Source organism: Silene latifolia, chromosome 8, assembly GCF_048544455.1.
Source record: "Silene latifolia isolate original U9 population chromosome 8, ASM4854445v1, whole genome shotgun sequence".
NCBI classification, from domain to species: domain Eukaryota; kingdom Viridiplantae; phylum Streptophyta; class Magnoliopsida; order Caryophyllales; family Caryophyllaceae; genus Silene; species Silene latifolia.
Genome location: NC_133533.1, coordinates 11,693,082 through 11,713,139, shown reverse-complemented (window position 1 = coordinate 11,713,139; position 20,058 = coordinate 11,693,082). Strand labels below are relative to the sequence as shown.

Sequence of the window (20,058 nt, the reverse complement as noted above, 5' to 3'; positions counted from 1 at the left end):
CACTTTGAAAAAGAAAGAAAAACAAAACGAAATAAGCAACTCATCGAGGTGATTTAAGTCTATTTTAAAATTCATTTTAAACATGTAGACTCTCGCACTTGCATAATTGATCTCCCTCAAGAAAGATACAAGTGATCCCAAGACTCAATTTCTGTAAATTGATAAGCCAACTGTTTAGCTAATTCTTCCGGAAGAACTCTTGGTCGATAGATTTCCGTAAATCCTATCTATAGTCCACCACAGTCACAGGATCGTACGAGTGACCATAGTGTTGAGATAAAATAGGTCAATCGGTTCCAACTTACCCGACGTAGAAGGGGTCATATTATGCCTACCGACGAAGAAGGGACTCATTGGAGTTTGACCTATAAAGACCGTTCTCAATTTTGGTTTATACAAGGAAGATCCCATCAACAAAATTATAATTCATTTTAAGTGAACGAATAACTAGCGTCTGTCGTGAATGAATTTATTTGGATGATGGCTTTAAAACGTGTGACATGAGAATGTCAATGAAAACTAACTCGTGACCTCTATATGTGTCAGTTTTCATGCAATAAATAGGTGGTTTGGTTTTTAGGCGGAATATGATGCATATTATCGTTGCGAAAAAAAAAAAAATAAAGGAATGCAATACGTAAATAAAATTTTCCTAGTGTGGCCTATCCTAGTATAAGAACATAATACAACTTTGGAATCCACCGTTGGACCCGAAAAGCTTGTCTTGATGTTCCATCTTGATCCAAGTAGCGGGAGTGAGCATCTGGTCTCCATCTTTGGTCTTCTCAAAAATTACAATTAAAATTACAAAATATAAACCTATTTACATTCTAATTAAAAACTGTAATTACTAGTGAAAAATCCAAAACGGAGATACGAGATCTCAAAATACAACCAAGACCGTGTTCCATCATTACGGTAACACGTTCTACTAAGGCCACACTAAGTTACAACCGATTGTAAAATTAAATACGTAATAAAAGGGCATTCACGGCATTCAAGATAAACGATAAATAAAAATGCATCAACTAAAAACAAATTCATTCGTGACATAATTCCGTAATTATGTTAAATTTATCCAAACCACCTTTTAATGATTAAAATTCATGTGATAAAACCGCTTCTATCATTTAATTTTAATCCAATACAGTCCGTTACTTTAAATACGCTTTAAAATAACTTAATTGTACGTGTGTGAACCGTTTCACAATCATAGCGAGTGTACTATATCCGTATAAAGTACATATTGAAGCCAAAAGAAAATTTAAATCAAAAGAAACAAATTTTCAAAGCTGTCAAAGACGAAATCCCTCGATCCAGGGACATAAGTGCTCGATCGAGGGACAGAGGGCTCGATCGATGAATCGCAAGTCGATCGAGAGGTATGCTAATCGGGAGGTACTCGATCGACGAATCGGTGGTCGATCGAGGACTTATATCAACAAATTGCTCGATCGAGTACGAGGACTTCTCGATCGAGCGGTGGGGTTTTAAAGCGGTCGATCGAAAATCTGCAAGGACTCGATCGAGCAAAAACAACAAGGAAGGGCTCTCGATCGAGGAGAAACATGCTCGATCGAGGGCAAAAACAAGCTGAAATCATAAAACCCTCGTGAAAACAGTTTTGAGTAAACAACACAAACGCAATTTAGATCAAAATCGCATCAAAACAATTTAACAATTTGACAAAACTTGACATATTGTTATAATCTCCGTATAAAACAACAATATGCATAAAACAAATTGATAAACAAGATGAATGAACCGTGTAAGACATGTCACGGTTTCAAAAAAAATTTAGCCGTGTAAACAGGACACGGTTTTCGAGACAAAGAAAAACGCAGCAACAAAAAAAAAAAATTTCGTGATTAAAAACCTGCTGCCTCACGGTTTTAAAGCAAAAACGCAACATCCGTGTATACAAGGCACGGATTTCGAGACAAACACAACCGTTTCAAAATCGTTTTATGAAAAACACAATGAAAATTTACGTGGCCTCGCTCTGATACCACTTGTGGGTTAATATCCGTATACTACCCTTTAATTGCAGGACTATAACGTAAATTTAAACATGCGATTATCGTCATAAAACATAAATACAAAAGAGAAACGATAAGGAACCAGAATTAACCTCGGGTCCTTTATAGTGCGGCGTAAAGAACAGAAATCAACAGAGATTTCCTCCTAATAGTTGCACCCAAGACTTGTCCGAGATATGCCCTTGTGCTAGATGGTGTTCTCCGATTGCCTTGCAATATTGGGAGAACTGATGTGAGTTTTCTTGAGATGTGAGATCTCGGTTTCTCTGAGAGAAGAATGCTCTTGAAACCCTAGTTTTTGTAAAATCAATTGTCTAGGTCAAAAGGAGGGAGCCTCTCCTTTTGTTCTGTTATTCGCCGAGAGCTTTAACAGGGGAGTGGGCTTGTCCACTTCCTCCTTATTAAACTCGTGGTCTGACAAATTTCGCTAAAATGTATATGACGCGGTAATTATAAATCGTCATCGGTTATCGGATATTAAAGCATCAACTAATAATACGGATTAGTTGAATTATTAATACGTGTCCGACAAAGACAATATTGTATAATTAAATTCAATATACATTAATTAAATATAAATCGCTTATATTTAATTTTACGAATTAACTGGTTAATTCGCCTTAGCCCATGATATTTAATCCGTATTAAATATAATATTTCAACATCACATATTTGACTAATTACTAGTCAAATAACTCGGACTAACTGGTTAGTCAAAATTGGCATCTACATGACAGTATTTTCATACCGTCACATCTCTCGAACGTATCCTATAGGTGTGACTTTTAGGGACCAGTTGATCACCGCCATCTGTATGACAATAACGTCAAACTTATCTAGCAAGCCAACCGTTATTGATAAACGTGGATCAATTGATAATAATACCAAAGTATGCCCTTTGATCCTTTTAGAGGTTTATGAGTCCTTGCACTAACTGTTAAGGACACCAACCCCAACATGTATGTGTCATTTTCCTAAATTTTTATAGGATTCCTCAATAGAGAAAATAGTACTCCGTAAGTTTTTTTTTTTTTTTTTTTTAGATAAGAAAACTAAGTTGATCATCTAAGATAAGACCAACATATCACATCCTTTCGAATGAGGGAGGTAAGTTGAAGCCACCGGCGATCAAACCACCTCGAAAGAGTTGGACATGAATGTCCAATAAAAGCCATGAAGTCAGCAACCTTGTTGGCTTCACGAAAGTAATGTTTAATTATCACTTCATCGAAACAATGAAGGTCTAATTTCACATCCTTGATAATACTAGAAATTTCCCAAGGAATTTGCGAAGTACTTCGAATCGAGTTAATAACACATAAATTATCACCCTCTACAATTAACTTTGAGATTCCTAAATATTTAGCTGCTAAAATACCTTCTTTTAAAGCGAGAGTTTCCGCAACAAGGATACTGTTGGATCCGCATTTTTTTGCTCCCAACAAAACGACTTTACCATTGTGATCTCTTATAGAATATCCTAAAGCAGTTTTATTACCTTCTATTCTGATCCGTCAAAATTGAGCTTTAGGAAACCGTTTCTAAGTTTTTCCCACCAAATTTCTTCCTTGCTAGAGTTGTTTCTAGCTGGCTCTTCTATCTCGGTATTGTTGAGATCCTTAAATATAGTCACATTTCAGTTCTTAAATATAGTATTACATAAAGTAATGAGTTTGCTGATACTTAAATTAACATTATTAAAGATAATATCATTTCTCTGAAACCATGCATTCCACCAAATAAAAATAATCTTAATGAAATCATCTTTTAGAATTAAATCTTTGAGATAATTAAGTTTCGTTAGAAAACTTTGACTTGTAATATTATCATATTTTGACAAAAACTCGTTGAAACTAATAATGTTCGGGTCTTGGATGACAGACTCAATCAAGGGACATTCGTAAAAGAAATGATCTTTGTTTTCAATAGCATTGTTGCACAGAACACAATGAGGTGCGACATCAATATGACTCTTAAAAAGTCTACTTTTCGTTGGAAGGCCGTCAACACAGGCTTTCCAATGAAAAAATCTCAATTTTGGAGGAATATTCAATTTCCAAATCCACTGAAATTCACATTTGTCAAGAGCTTGATCGAATAAACCTAGCGCTAACCAAGTTGCTGTATTCGTAGATAAACTTCCATCTACGGATCTGGAATATCATTATGTGGCAGTGGAATGTTAGTAATCTGATTAACGATATCATTATTCACTAAAATGGATAATTTACAAACATCCCATTGTTTGTCTAAGATTATGAAATCTTTAACCAAAAGATTAGGATCACGGTTACTATCATCATCAACCATACTACTTGTAAGTGGGTGTGAAAAAACCCAAATATCAGACCAAAACTTAATGTTGCTGCCATTACCTACCTGCCATCTTAGTCCTTTTCTAAAGAGATCTCGAAGACTCATAAGCTTACGCCATTGCCAAGAGGATACTGAGTTTGGCTTATGGTCAAAAAGTGAACAATTTCTCAAGTATTTTTTAGTTATCACTTTGACCCATATATTTTCCTTATCCATAAGAATTTTCCACAAGAGTTTCATTTGGAGAGCTTTGTTAGCTGCTTCAGACGTTTTTATTCCTAGTCCACCTAAAAATTTCGGTAAACAAACTTTTTGCCAACCAATCAAATTAGGGGATCGTTGAGAAGGATTCTTGTTCCAGAGAAAATCTCTATTAATCTTATCCAATCTTTTATGGATTGACGTGGGAAAAAGGAAGTTTTACATTTGAAAAGTTCCTTTTGAGGCTAAATTTGCATTGATTAGAACTAGTCTACCTGCTTGTGATAAAGTATTCGCTTTCCATTTTGATAATTGATTATGAGAAGAATGAATAATACTGTCGAAAGTATTTTAGTAACTCTACTATCAATGATAGGACATCCTAAATATTTACCTAGGTGAGCTTCCTCGTTCATACCGAGAATACCTCTAAAGGCTTCCCTTAAAGACCGGTCAATATTTCTAGTGCACTGAAAAGTGGATTTGTCAAAATTAACAAATTGTCCTGATATCATGCAAAACTTATCTAAAATAGACTTAATGGTTCTACAACTCTGATTAGAGGCTCTAGCGAAGATGATAGTATCATCCGCAAATGTGAGGAAAGGTATTTTCTCCACCCCAAATCTAATCCTAATACCAATATCACTAGAACTAAGATCACTATTTTTTTGTAGAGATCTGGCTAGAATCTCGGCACACATAATAAATATATACGGCGAGAGTGGGTCTCCCTGCCTAATACCTCGAGTGGGTGTAAACAGGTCTCCCGGTGTTCCATGTACTAACATCGAGAACGAAACAGTTTTTATACATTCCATAATCCAAGAAATCTAAATGGCATTGAAACCCATTTGTTTAAAGGTTTCCTCAATAAAGTTCCATTATAGTCGGTCGTATGCTTTCTCCATATCAAGTTTAATAGCAATCCAGCCACCTTTGCCTTTTTTACGCTTAAAAGAGTTGAAAATCTCGTGGGCAAGAAGGATATTATCTTGAATAAAACGATTAGGTGTAAATGCGCCTTGAGAGGGATGAATAATCTTATGCAGGACACTGCGAAGACGAGTAGCTAGAATTTTCGAAATAATTTTATAGATTGTTGAGCAAAGACTGATAGGGCGAAAATGATTTGCAGTTTGAGGATTATCAATTTTAGGAATCAATGCTATGAAAGTATGATTTATTTCTTTTAGTAGTTTACTCGAATGGAAAAAAGTTAGAACTGTTTTAGTTACAGAATATCCTACAATATCCCAATATTTTTGAAAGAACTCTATAAGGAATCCATCAGGACCGGGGCATTTATTCGCAGCTAAATTAAATACAGTTTGTTTAACCTCTTCCATACTAACATTACTTGTAAGAAATTCGTTATCTTCGTCTGTAATTAAACCATTAATCGACTTAAAGTCCTCATTTTTGTCGAAAAGACAAAGTTGATTTTTTGTGAACCTAATTTTAAATTCTTTAGATATTTCCTGTTTAATGAGTTCTCGGTCAGTAATACAAGCACCGTTCCTATTTATGAATTGCTTAATTCCATTCTTACTACGTCTAATAGTGGCGTGGTTTTGAAAATACTTGGTATTATTATCTCCAAACTTAGCTTTATCTATACGAGTTTTCTGTTGCCAATAAGTGCGTTTATAGTCGAGTAGGGCATCTCGTTTTTTCAGCCATTTCAACTGCGCTACTTCTAAAACCGTAACATGTGACGAACCAAGTTGGTTTTGAATATTCTCTAACTTTTTTTCAGCAATTGAAAGTTGTCTAAAAATATTTTCAAAGGTAGATTGATTCAATTTCTTAGCCTTTTGCTTTAATAACTTGCATTTTTGAGAGAGACAAAACATATAAGATCCACGAAATTGGTACTGCCAACTACTTTTAACCATCTTCGTGAAGTCATGTCGAAGAGTCCACATAAGAAAAATAATAAAAATTAAAATTTGTAAATGTCAGATGGCATAATGAAGTGAATGACGTGAGTATTATTCATAAACTGAATACAATATATAGAAGACTATCTTGCGGAATACTTCAAGAATATTCCTTAGTATAATATCCTACCTATAATATATTAGAGGATATTAGAGAATATCATATTAGAGATATTATTATTAGGAAAGTATATTATAAATAGGATATTTATACTGAGGAATATTCTTGGAATATTTTGCAAGATAGTCTCTTATATATTGTATTCAGTTTATCAATAATACTCACGTCATTCATTTCATTATACCCTCTTACAGTAAAAAATCATACTCCGTATGGGCGATAAGTGTGAATGTCTTGATTGTCTTGTGTTTGTGACGTTTATTGCTCTTCAATCCCAAGACATGACAAGCAACGTAAATGCATCATGTTATTCATGCATGCTGTATGATGTATCTCCATTTCGCGTACGCAATTACGCAATGCTATCCGAGTCGTATATGCTGCTTCCCCATTTCCCATACGCAATGCCGTCCTAGTGACAATTGAGTAATTAAATTGACGATAATCAACACAACCTAGCTCCACTTACATAGTCTTCTTGTCTGATTGAAATAATAAAATGATTCATTTTTTCTCTCTTTCAACCGCTATATAAATTATAAAATAACTCAAGAATTCGCAAAGCAGGTGATTCTCGGTAGAATTGTTTTTTTCACATACATAAATATGAAATGCATCAAAATTGTAAGAGAGAAGAAACTAAATTCACAAATCTGACAAGGAAGCTCAAATGCATCTTTTGCTCAATTCTCTTCACTTGTATATAGTTGTAAAAATGAATTTCAACTGAAAATTACAAGACATTAACACATTTATCAACTATATGGCTGGATTTCGAGTGCTACAAAACGAAATAAAAACTCATTGAGTGTATTTAATTTGGCAAAATAATCTATCTTTTATTTACACAATACAGATGTACAATTCTTCCCCTTTGTGTTATTTCACTCCATGTCCTTCACTGCATCCTGCATATAAATAAAGTACATAAACAATTAAAATGTGAGAATTTATGACACTTTATTTTACGATCAAAATATCGAAATCATGTCCAAATTCCAATAGTTCATGTCCAACATTTGCAGCCTAGTCTGAGTAACATAAGGGGAAAACAAAACCGGAGGACTAGTGTTTAGGGGTAACAACTAACAAGCTTAACTGGTGAACGCGCGCGCAGAAGGGAATTCAAGAACGAAATTTTTAACTCTTTGACTTGGGCTGGGAGGAGGCATCGCTGCCAACGCTATAACAACACTACCATAGTGCAGCAAAGGCACACACCCCTGGAACAGTAAGGGGGTTGAATATACACTCTTGTCTGTCAATGACCCATAGTGGAAATTGGGTCGAGCTGAGTAACTGACAGCTACTTTGTGACATAAGAGGCGCAGACGGCTTAATGACTAATATACTTTATCCCATCATAGTCAAAGTCAAAGTCAAAGAATGATGACTCTTTGGCTCCATTTAAATTCGAGAAAAAGGGGACTAGACTACCAACTATTAACAAAAATCACCAAATTGCCAGAGTTAGTAACAAGACGATATACAAGCAATCAAACCCTAGATCAGGAACTACTTGGAAGGTGAAAAGGATCAATCAGCGAGGATTGATTCAATATTCAGTAAGACCTTAGGGGCAATCAAGCAAAAACGGACAATCAAAGTAACCAAATGTAGCAAAAATTTACTCGGCAGACAAGTAGTCAATACCCTCGATGATTTGAGTTCAAAAGCAGCACAGTAAACAACAGTGGGGTATTGACTTCAACAAGATGATCATGCCAATGAATTAAAGTTTGACAATCTCTAGAGCTAACTTGCATCAGAGTGAGTAACATTAATAAAGGCGTGATGCAATACCTTCGCTAGTTTTGTAACGTAACCAGCTGCCAAAGCTGTGACTAACAATCCCAGCCCAAGCGTAAGCAGTTGACCATTTCCCCCGGGTAAACCAACATCAGATTCTTCTTGCTGCAAATTAAGAGTACTTGCTGTTACAACTTGCCTCGATTGTAAATTAAATCATAGCAGTAATAATACGTCTACAAGACAAGACTTGCTCTTTTTCTCTCTTTTTTTGTTTGTTTGTAACATGGGGTTTTTGAGCCAGGTAGAACTATTCGACTTAGGGCAATAAAGTTCTCCCTTTTGAGTTTTAACATTTCTGCATTCCTAAGGAATCGAACTGAACGCCTCTAATTAAAGCTAGATCAACCCCTTATAGGTTATAAGTGCGCAAGGATATGCAACAAAACTCTCTAAATAAGCTTCAGTACGATACATCGATACCCTACCACGATTTTAAATTTCCTTCAAGTAAATAACGTTTATATTTCTTGAAAAAATTAAACCCATCGTCACTGGCATAAGAAGACTGTAGCAAGATACTAAATAAAAACAATGTTTCTAAAACTGGGTATATAAGAGAAATAAAAGCAGAAGATAAACTAGCCAGCTTCACAAACTCAGATGTCTCCCTCAAAAGTCAAGCCTAATCTTGTAGTATAAACTGCTGCAGAGTAAACGGTATGATCAGGCTTGAAGATACAATCGATATGTTGACAGGGAAAAGTATCGAGAGGAAAGATATCTAATTAATTTAGTAATCAGCATTAGAAGCATGACACAGCATCATACAATGGATTTTGAGGGAGATGGTCATCTCCAAATTTTACAAAGAGGAGAAAAGCATCAACCCTTTTCTATTCTTAATGTAACTCTCTGCTCTGTATTATTTAAGATCTTAGGACCCAAAAACTTTCCTCCCTCAGTCCCTCTTAATTCAGCGGCTTGCAACAGAAGCCACACCTGCTGGCTATAACAGGTGTTTCTATATATTGAAAGATTTTCCCTCTCCTTCCATCTTTTTTCATTTGCTTGAGACGAAAAGTCGATGTTCTATCATCATGTACTAAGATATTCAGAGAATGAGCGGAGATTCAACCTAGCTTTTATTGTCGAACAACAACAGACACAGAATATAGCCAAGTCAACAATAGTTATGGAGGCGGAATCAGACGCACTTATGGTGCAATGACTGAGATTAAGCCGCAGCAATGTTTTCCAAGATCAAGATTAAAAATTGAAACTGAGGTCTGATACAATGCATTCATTACCATTTATACTGGATACCTCGAAACAGGTATTTGAAAGATGTAATAGACTGTAGAACAATAGACGTGTGGCCATATAGGCCTCACAGTTCAAGTCACTACTGACGGAAGAAAAAATTAAGGGTTAATACATAACAAATGAAATTAAAAGAACAGGTAACTCACAAGGATAGCTCGCCCGAATGCTCCAGCACTGACATACGCCCATGATCCTGGGAGCATACCCAACCAACTGCATAATATTTCATCATTCAATCAGTGAGCTAAAAGTCTAAAAGACTTATTTATAGACATAAACTTGAAGAAAACATCAATGTTGAGCATGTCACAACATTGTCACGGCTCATAAAGCTAGAAGAGATCTTCCCATTGTGCAGAACTGCAGACTACAATACTACATATTAATCCGTCTATCCCATTTAAACTTCGACTTATTTAGGTCGAATAACAACCTTTTTACATGATGCTTGCGAAAATAATTAATTTTAAAAACTTAAAAGTGACCAAGTTTACATTGTACCTCTACAAACAAGTGAAGAAAATAATAGTCGAAGTTGAAATTATTTGACCTATAGAACACAGCAATGTTAATGGGATTGAGGTAGTAATAAAGACCACAATCAAACAAAAATGGTGGACAGTCCAAGACAAACTGCATATGCAACTAACATCCACATAAATGAAAGAAACAGACTATTTGATTGGAAAAGGTGTCTTCTTTGCTCAAGCACAATGAGACCTGTCAAACAGGTCGGGCATGTAAGGTTCATTCAGTAAGATCGACCGTATTCTAGAAGTTGCGTATATCTGTATTTTGGGCAGGATCGTGTTCAGGCTTGACCGAAACCTTAAAGTTTGTAGGTCATTTGAGCTTTGGTACAAGAACTTCAAAATCCAGAAAATTGAGTATAGGAATATGGTCGAGTCATGCTTCGACAGGTCCAGTGAGGCTAATATTAAATGAAGACGGTAAAGTGACAGAGTTAGGTTGTCTGTAAGGAACTACCTTGTTGTGATACAACATGATTAAGAACACTACATAATGAATATAATCAGAGATACTGAGGCAAAGCTGACATGGAAACCATACAGTCCAGACTCCACCCATATACAATATGCGCTTATATTTGAAGATGCAAGTTCTGACTCAGAACGTCGTTTTAATGGCTGAACTCTTTCACTGGACTGATGCAGGGCTTAAAGTTTTCTCCATAGTCCCTAATGCAGGTGAAGCAAACCCATGAAAATTAAACAGAAAAACCATCTGTTCCTTGAGTGAGACTTATGGATACAGAAACTCTCAAATTCACAAAACTACCGTTGATTAAAGCCACCAATATTTTTTCTGTGATATTGTAGATCCAAATGCAGCTCATTTGTGCAAATGGCACAATTTTATTATGGGAACCATCTTAACAATCAATAAAAGCAATCAAGGTTATACCACATATTGTTGACACTTGGCAGAGAAAAACATAATCAATTTAGCTTTTGCAATCAGAACCAAATAAGAAACGTGTCTGAAGGAGGTGAAGAACCAGACCTTCCTAAGACGTAAGGAACAAACTTCACAGACGTCAATCCATACAAGTAATTCCCAAGGGAAAACGGAAGTAGTGGACTCAACCGAAGGAGGGTCACAACTCTGAAACCATTTTCTCCAATTGCTTTATCGATAGCAAGGAACTTCTTGTTTCCTTCAACCATTTTCAAGATCCGCTCACGAGCAAAGTATCTCGCAATTAAGAAAGCAATGCTTGCTGCTAACTGAAAGGAAAGAAAAAACAGATTACCCCCTTATAGACCACTTGGCATTATCCTACATACATAAGTAATAAAACAAAAAGAGATATGAAAGCTTACTGTTCCACTAATAGAGACGATGATGGTTCCTGTGACAGAACCAAATAAAAGACCAGCTGACATTGTCAAGGGAAGAGCTGGTATGGCAAGTACCTGTAAGAACTGACACGAATAAGTTCAAGCAAGCAGAAAACAAGCTTAGTATCTTATAGCTAATCAAGGAATAAGCTTCCAAGAGGAAAGCGCTAGTTCTACTTGATGCAGCACTTCTTCCTATGCGAATTTGACATTAGCAGTAACAAAATGTGTCAACAGTGTAGAAAACATGCCTCTAGTCCTGCATAAACCAGCACGAACAAAGCATATCCAGCTGGTCCATAACCTGATCATTGTAACAAACTCCATAAGAATGCATACGGAACACAAATTTAATTAACATTTAACATGGAACCAAAATATAATAGAAACCTTACACAACAACAAAATTACCCATCTGCCTCAAAGGGTCTCGCAAATGGCAGGGAAGGAAAGCTAGATGTTACGCAGCCTTACCTTTATATTAAAAAGACGTGCTACCGCCTACCATTTTAGTGAGTTATATTACTCTATTCCGTCATATAGGAGTGTTTGATATGATTTTGGATTGATCATATTATTCTTCTTTCGGTTGACAGTGATGTATGAGCTAAGTCGCGCACTAAATATCGAGCTATTTTGATCTATCATCAAGGATTCAAGGGTATAAAGGGTAATGACCAAGCTAAATATACAAGTAAAAATACTGACTGACTACAGAACCGTCTTCAGAACAGGCGTCATACTACCAACCGAATAATAGGAGATGACTGAAGTTCACAGAATCACATCAGCTGGGAATGCTCTTAGCCCAAAAAATGCAAACTTCTCTTGTGATGCACCATTCACCTCTCACTAGTCAAGTAGTTAGTACTCAAATATAGTCTACAATCTGGTAACGAATGGCATTTCTCAATAAGCATTAACTGGAGATACCTCATCTAAAACCAGGATGTTAACTCATTAACAATAACACAACTCTTACTCTAAGCACTTAGATCAACTAATAAGAGGTTGACCTAGCTTAACCAAAGGTCTCAAGTTCAATTTCTCACGAGGTTCAACAGTGCTAAAAGACTGGAGAGCTTTGTCGCCACTGTGCTCCTACTCGACTCAAATTCGAACCAAAACAGATGTGCAAATCCCAACAACAACAACATCACAATACTTATCCTCATTCAGCATTTAGTAACTAAAAATAGCATCATCTACTAGACAAGGGGATACCTCAACAAAAAGAGAAAAATACATGCACAACCAAGAGATAAGACATTGCAGCTTGAGACAAATTTAAGAATCAAATATTGACACATCAAAAACAACATCAAAGCCTTAATCCCAAAATGATTTGAGGTCAGCTAACATGAATCATCCTTTAGAACCGTCACTGAGTGGTTCAAATATTGACACATACTCATCTAAAATTCCATCCCAAATGAATCAAGCTCAACAACACCATTACCCCAGTGCCTTAAACACTCCCACAACTCGTATGTACGCAGCCTAACCCTTCTGTTAGCAATACAGAGATACTATTTCTGGATTACCCAAAATGAATACAACTCCAAACTAAAACCAACAAAGTAAAATTTCAATAATTAAACCAAAATTAACAGGAAATTACCTTCAATGATAGTTGAAAATTGGGTCAAGAAAGAATTAATCTGATCCCTATAAAAATACCCAAGAGAGCCAAACCCACCAACAACAGCAACCAATACTAAACCAGCCAAAATTGTTCCTTTAATTGCATTTTCACCTTCAAAATCCGAACTTTCTTCATTTTCTTCTTTTACCTCAACTTTTTTGTCATCATCATCTGGTTTTGGGTTAAAATTCAAGAGTCTTTTTAAACTTTGAGGTGATTTTTGAACAGTTTGAGTTTGATGTTGTTGTTTCTTAGAAGAAGAACAAGATGGGTTTAAGAAATGAAACTTCTTGATTACTTTACTATTACCAATATGATTATGATTTCTGATGTTTCTGGGTAGCGGAGGATAAGAACATGGACATGAAAGATGCTGGAAAATTATGACACTTTTCATTTTATTTTTGCTTGGATTATCACCAGAATTTGTTGTTCAATGTTGTTAACATTCAACAACAAAACTTAGTGCTGTTGTTGTTACAACTGAAGTTCATCGTGTGTTTGTTTTGGTGTTATCTTTTGTGATGCAAATGTACTTCTGGAGGGTGCTACGTGAAAGGAATATCCCTTATTGTATCATCCACAATCCCAAATGTTAGGATTGAGATTTGAGGGGATGATGTTTGTATGGGTTATTGGGTCGGTTACGACTTACGCGGGTTGGGTTATAGCTGGTCCGGTATAAGTAGGATCAAAATATATTAGGTTCGAAGTTTAATGGTTTGAGTCGGGTTTGTGGTGGTAATCGTCAAGTGACAGATTGGGTCAGGTTAGGTTTAGGATATTTTCGAGTCAAGTTACGGGCATACTATACTTGACACTTCACTAAGCAGTTGTGCCTGTGGCACACGTGTCCGACACTTCACTTTAGACTACAAAATAGGAAATTTCGCACTAAAAGTCATGTCCGACACTCTGACACGTGTTAGACACGACACTGACTAAGAGCCCTTAGGGTTGTATTTAAGCATTATATACTTTCCATAATTGGCATTAATTTAGGGATTAAGAACTAAATTACACATTAACCCAATACAATTAAGGGTTATTTCATAACAATAATCTATTCTATTGGCGGTCTGCAATAATTACTCCATCCTATCAATAATCCTAATTAAATTAAATCCAACCTAAACACCATACCTTCTCTAATAACGAACCCTTTCATATTTTGTGATGTTTATGGTTATCAAATAAACCAAGTTCTTGATTATCACTTGAAAATATTATACATAAACTTCACATGTACCAGTTAGATTGTCCAAAAACTATCAAATACTCCAACATAAACTTCACAAAAATATCACCTGGTTCGTTATTAAAAGGTATGTTGCTTAGGTTGGATTTAATTGAGATTATTAATAGAATGAAGTGATTATTACAGACTACCAATAGGATTAATTATTGTTATAAAATAACCCTATAAATAATGCATATATTAAGAATTTATTTCCTCTTTTAAATATAGAGATATACAGTCCTACTTGTTATATTTATCATTTCCCTAATTTTAAAAGTTGGAAACAGTTAACCTAATGGTCATTGATTAGGTTTTGCCTTCCATTATAAAATCACAAATCATTTCATGGTCAGGGTTTATCCAACAAACTAGATGGCCCCTTGGTGTTGATTTCTCAAACCCAAATAGATTTAAGTGGTGAATAACCTCAGTTCATGCTACACTGCTACATTTCTTGCGGGCAGCGGTCCAAGTAAAATAGACAACCACCCTAACATAACTCCCATGCCTGCGACCAAACCTCGATAACTCAATTGTGAATGTGCAGTGTGGCAACCTATATTTAATGCAACTAACATTTTTCTGACCAGGACAGGAGATACAATCTTATAACAGCAGTGCACCCAAGAGAAAGCCTTCAATAAAAATGACATCTAGCCTGTAATCTGCCAATTTACAAGACAAAGTGAGCCATAAGGAATTGCAAGTCCTTGCAATTGAAGTCAGAATAGAATCAGCATCTAACTAGATACCCACAGGCGGCAGCAAGAGTTTTTGCTATAGAATCTCTAAACCATATTTACGCAGTTTGTGGTTCTTGCATGTTGTTGCTTTCCATATGTTGAGGTGAAGAGCTATTTGCTGGTAGAAACAGTTTGTCTTTGAATGTCAGCAAGCTTCCTACTGGTTTCGAAACAGAAGCTCCCAGCTGCTGAAGCTGATTTCCAACATTTGCCTGGAAATGCTGCAGGGACAGCCCGTCACGTTTTTCCAGAATTTGGACAGCAGAGTTCGTCACCATGTTTAACTGAGAAGACAAACACAAGTCATTCCTGATTATCATGCTCTGTTCTCTATCTTGAGGCACCAACAATTACATTAATTCAGATAAAAGCCTTCACAAATCTGAACCCTAAGATGTTCTTGCCATTGTTAATGACAAGTTGATTACAGAAAAGTGTAAGAAATCTTTTGTAAGTGCCTTGGTCATGACAGGCGGAGTAAGAAACCAAGTAAAACAATGACTAATTACTGATTTAAGGATCTTAACAATCCCGAGGTAAAAGAGTCAGGTAGAAACAATTCTAGTAAGGAAGAGATTTGGTGGGAAAAACCTACAAACGGTTTCCTAAAGCTAAATTTTGACGGATCGAGAATAGAAGGTAATAAAGCTGCTTTAGGATATTCTATAAGATATCACAATGGTAAAGTCGTTTTGTTAGGAGCAAAAAAGTGCGGATCCAATAGTATCCTTGTTGCGGAAGCACTTGCTTTAAAAGAAGGTATTTTAGCAGCTAAATATTTAGGAATCTCAAATTTAATTGTGGAAGGTGATAACTTATGTGTTATTAACTCGATTCGAGGTACTTGGCAAATTCCGTGGGAAATTTCTAGTATTATCAAGGATGTGAAATTAAACCTTCTTTTTTTCGATGAAGTGATAATTAAACATTGCTTTCGTGAAGCCAATAAGGTTGCTGACTTCATGGCTTCAGTTGGACATTCATGTCCAACTCTTTCGAGGTGGTTTGATAGCCGGTGGCTTCAACTTACCTCCCTCATTCGAAAGGATGAGATAGGTTGGTCGTACCTTAGATGATCAACCTAGTTTTCTTACCTAATCAAAAAAAAAAAAAAAAAAAAATAGTCCTCAAAGTGATCCTGCAAATCCAGGACCACATAAGCAAGCCTCCAAGTCTCAGAGGTACAGATCTTGTTAGTCTAACAGCACACAGCCCCTCTTATCAAACAATGATCTCCCCCAAATTGAGCTAGTTGAAGTTGCCAACTTTGCCATGGTTGGCACTAGGCAGCTGGTACTCGACCACATAAAAGCTGGCCTGAGACCGTATACGCGTAAATTACTAGCTCAATCTTATAATAGTCCTCCACCTTTGAGTCTTTGACTAACACACTACCTAGGATGGTAGGTTAGCGGCAATCAGAGGCTGATTTCTTTTGTGATCGGCAGCCTCTCTCCCACCCAAAATTTGGTTATTATATATTGGTATCTATGGAGATTGATAAGTAACTCCCGCTCATAGTCTTGGATAACAAAATAGAGTGCAGGACGTCTAGAAAATGGTTCCCTGCCCTTAGGCCCTGTCCAAACTATCACCAAAGACTTACTACTGGTGGGAATGGCAATTAACCAGCAGCTTTATAAAGCACATAGCCAAACAAAGAATGCACAATCTCGTTGCCTGGCTAGCAAAGCTTGTTATCTTTTAAATGAGGTGGAGTGAATATTCCACTTACCGCTTGCAAAATCAATATTAGTACCATTTTTTTTTTTTGGTAAAGTTCCAACAAGAAATACATGCAAATATGCAATGCAGCTAAGGAAAGTTTAAGCGCTGATATCGAAAAGATTGATCATAGCAACTGATATCGGAAAGTTTAGGGCTTGCTTGGAATAGAAATAATTATTAACGGAGTAATAGACCTTAAAACAAAAGGAAATAAGAGATTGGTGGTTAGGGACGGTGGAAAGAGGTGGCAGGGGAGGAATCATTGCCCCTATATAGGGATATCACATTACTTAGGGGGAGGTGGGTATCTATTCCGTCCTTAATGGAGCAACTATTACACTACATCCACCACTATCACTTTCCTCCGTTTTCTAGTTCATATAAGCTCTGTTACCGTAGTAATAATTACCTATATTCCAAGCAACGCCTAAAGCAGGATATAGAGCAACATACAGTTTACATGGACACTAACTAGCTACAAGAGCAGTACTGTGATGATTTGCATACCTCATAAAACCACACCCAGGTATGCAGGAAATGGGAGAGCTGTGTGCTTTTCTAATCCTATGTTAAAACTGTATATATAGGAGTGGAAGGCAATAAACATATACACTGCAATAGACTCTTTTCAGACTCAATTCTCTGGGAATATCCGAAGTTCATGACTTCGGAGTTCTCAGTCATAAGACGGCAGTTTATGATTTGCTAACAAATGGTACAGGTATACTAAACCTAATTCAAATGTACCTATTCCAAAAACAACTATTATTAACTCTGTATGCAAACGTTACATCTCTACTGCCAAATAACCATAATTACTTTTATGCATTGTTTGAGTACAAAAGTAGGAGGGGCTTAAAGGGGAGGGAGGGTGTGAAGGCGAACTGAAGCCCTTATGTTTTCCTGCCAATTCAGGGCTTTTAATTTGGCTTGAACAATGGAAAACCCTCCAATTCCCTCCAACCAACTTGTTATCGAAATAACGGATAGTTCACTCCCTTCACCTCCAAATCACTTCATCTAATCAAACGGGTAATAGTACTCTTGTTCAGTTCTGTCAAATCCACTCTATAGACTTAGTCTACGTAACTTTTGGGTTGTATAAGGCGATGAGATGATCTTGAGGCGGGGGTAACTAGATTAATTCATTAACCTGGTTCACATCAAAATTCTTCCTCAAAATCACATATAAGCTTATAAACTAGCTTAATTATCACAATCGCAAGTTCAACATAAAACAAATGCAGAAATGCAAAAGGAAACACTTTCACAAAAACATCAAGTATAAGAACCGACGAGCAAAATCTCACCGAATAGGTGGCCGTCTGTATCAATCCTTTGGCAAGAGGCAAAATGCAAAACCTAACCCAAACAAACAAACATAAGAACACAATAAGATCTCAGAAAAATCCAACTAAAAACTGCAGGATAAGGGGATCGGTCCGATGTACACAGTCTTACAATTTCCGACAACCAAAGACAAAAACTGCGTTGAGAATTGCATTGAGTAACTGCTACTTAACCATAAAAAGAGTCATTTCGCTTTATTCCTCATAACACGATTGCAAACAAAGTGACAACTAAAAATACTCCCTTCATCCCAATCATTTGTTTACCTTTTATATTCTTTGTAAGGAGCATTACAATCAAAGTAACCAAATGATCGGAACGGAGGGAGTAGAATTGAGGAGCCAAAAAAAAGAAAGGAATTATTACATTCCGCGGCCGCCAGCAAGAGCTTCATCAGCTGGGGGTTTCCATTCATCAATTCTGCAAAAACATAATAATCACAACAATAATGTAAATACTTAGTACTCCAGCAGTCCCGCCCACTCAATTGGTTGTTTACGTTTGATTAAAATACGTCGAACACGGAGGAATAAAAATGTAAACAACTTAGTTGAATCGGAAGGAGTAGTAAATTAAATTGATGGTAATTAAAAGTGAGATGAAAAGGAGAAACATACACCCAGCCGTAGCGACGGTCGAATAAGAGGCGTTTAGTTGGCGTAGTTTGAGGAGCCCCTTTCACTTCCATCGTCGCTTCTTCTGAAGATAAATCACATGCTCGGTACTCCTATGACCTCTCCTATAGTCCTATCTACTACTATGCCGCCTAGTAACGAGTCGGTTCGGGTTTGGTTTGGATCAGGTCGTCCTTCAGGTTCAGGGCGTTGTTATCGGGCTTATTGTAGTATAGTTGGTAATTCGGTTTAAGATATTTTGAGTTCGGTTATTTCGAGTATAGATAACTTCACCTCATTAGCGGTTGACTTATTTAAAAGTAGGTGATTACTGATTTACGAGGGATAAATAAAAACTGTAAATTTGCCTAAAAAAGGAGTAATTTGCATAATCTCCCCTACTACTAAGAGAATAAAATTTTCAAGTAGTTTTCCCGCTTAACTTACACTACTCTTTGATGGGCCAATCTAAGTTGGGCCGTCGACTTTTAATAAATCAAATTTGCTTTTGCGTCAAGTCTAAGTATGATTTGAATCAATTGAAAACCTATACATGTAAACAAATGTATGCTTTGACTTTTCGAATAAATGCAATCCTATACATGGAAACAACCTCTCAAATTATGCAATCTTTACAATATTATCCCGAAAATATGCAATCACAATCAATTACCCCCTAATATATTATGCAATTTTACAACATATCAATTGCACTCTCGAATTATGAAATCTTTATTTTAGTAATATGGAGTATATGGAGTATAGAGTATTTTTTAAATAATGTATAACAATTTTTATGTATTTTCTTATAGGAAATAGAAAGTGAAAATGTTAGTTTTAATAAATTGTAAATTGTCTTTTTAGACGCGTAGTATATTATTTTTACCAGTTTTCTTAATAAGGCTAATAGGTTTTTTAACTAGATTTTACATCTAACTTAATTTCATAAATTAGTTCCCCTTATCGATTTAACATTATAGTGTTATTATTAATAGTAAACTTTCTTTTCTATCTACTTACTATTATTATATTTAGTATATTATAACATTAAATTAAAAGTAGCTTTAATTTATGCAAATAATTTTATTAAAAGTTCCTCTTTATAAATTTCATCTTATAAATACCGTGCTATAGCACGGGAACTACACTAGTTATTGTTTAAGAGAGAGTGTTTGGTCGTG

General features: G+C 36.0%; 2 protein-coding genes across 3 annotated transcripts; both read right to left on the bottom strand.

Moving 5' to 3' along the window:
* Window positions 1-7,297: 7,297 nt before the first annotated feature.
* On the bottom strand, window positions 7,298-13,786 carry LOC141596400 (uncharacterized). Of its 2 annotated transcripts, XM_074416541.1 has the most exons (7): window positions 13,179-13,786; window positions 11,809-11,861; window positions 11,540-11,632; window positions 11,220-11,443; window positions 9,842-9,908; window positions 8,424-8,534; window positions 7,298-7,528 (listed from the first exon to the last, which is right to left on the bottom strand). In XM_074416541.1, the coding sequence occupies exons 1-7, from the start codon at window positions 13,597-13,599 to the stop codon at window positions 7,505-7,507; spliced, it is 993 nt and encodes a 330-aa protein (XP_074272642.1). In that variant the 5' UTR covers window positions 13,600-13,786; the 3' UTR covers window positions 7,298-7,504. The 2 variants fall into 2 exon arrangements, 1 of the variants encoding a protein (XP_074272642.1); XR_012522471.1 differs by lacking the exons at window positions 7,298-7,528; window positions 8,424-8,534 and adding an exon at window positions 8,645-9,320 and having other exon boundaries at window positions 9,370-9,908; window positions 13,179-13,784.
* A 1,161-nt stretch (window positions 13,787-14,947) lies between these two features.
* Window positions 14,948-19,051, bottom strand: LOC141596399 (uncharacterized). The gene is made up of 4 exons (XM_074416540.1): window positions 18,881-19,051; window positions 18,630-18,683; window positions 18,224-18,275; window positions 14,948-15,469 (listed from the first exon to the last, which is right to left on the bottom strand). The coding sequence occupies exons 1-4, from the start codon at window positions 18,949-18,951 to the stop codon at window positions 15,242-15,244; spliced, it is 405 nt and encodes a 134-aa protein (XP_074272641.1). The 5' UTR covers window positions 18,952-19,051; the 3' UTR covers window positions 14,948-15,241.
* Between the last annotated feature and the right edge of the window lie 1,007 nt (window positions 19,052-20,058).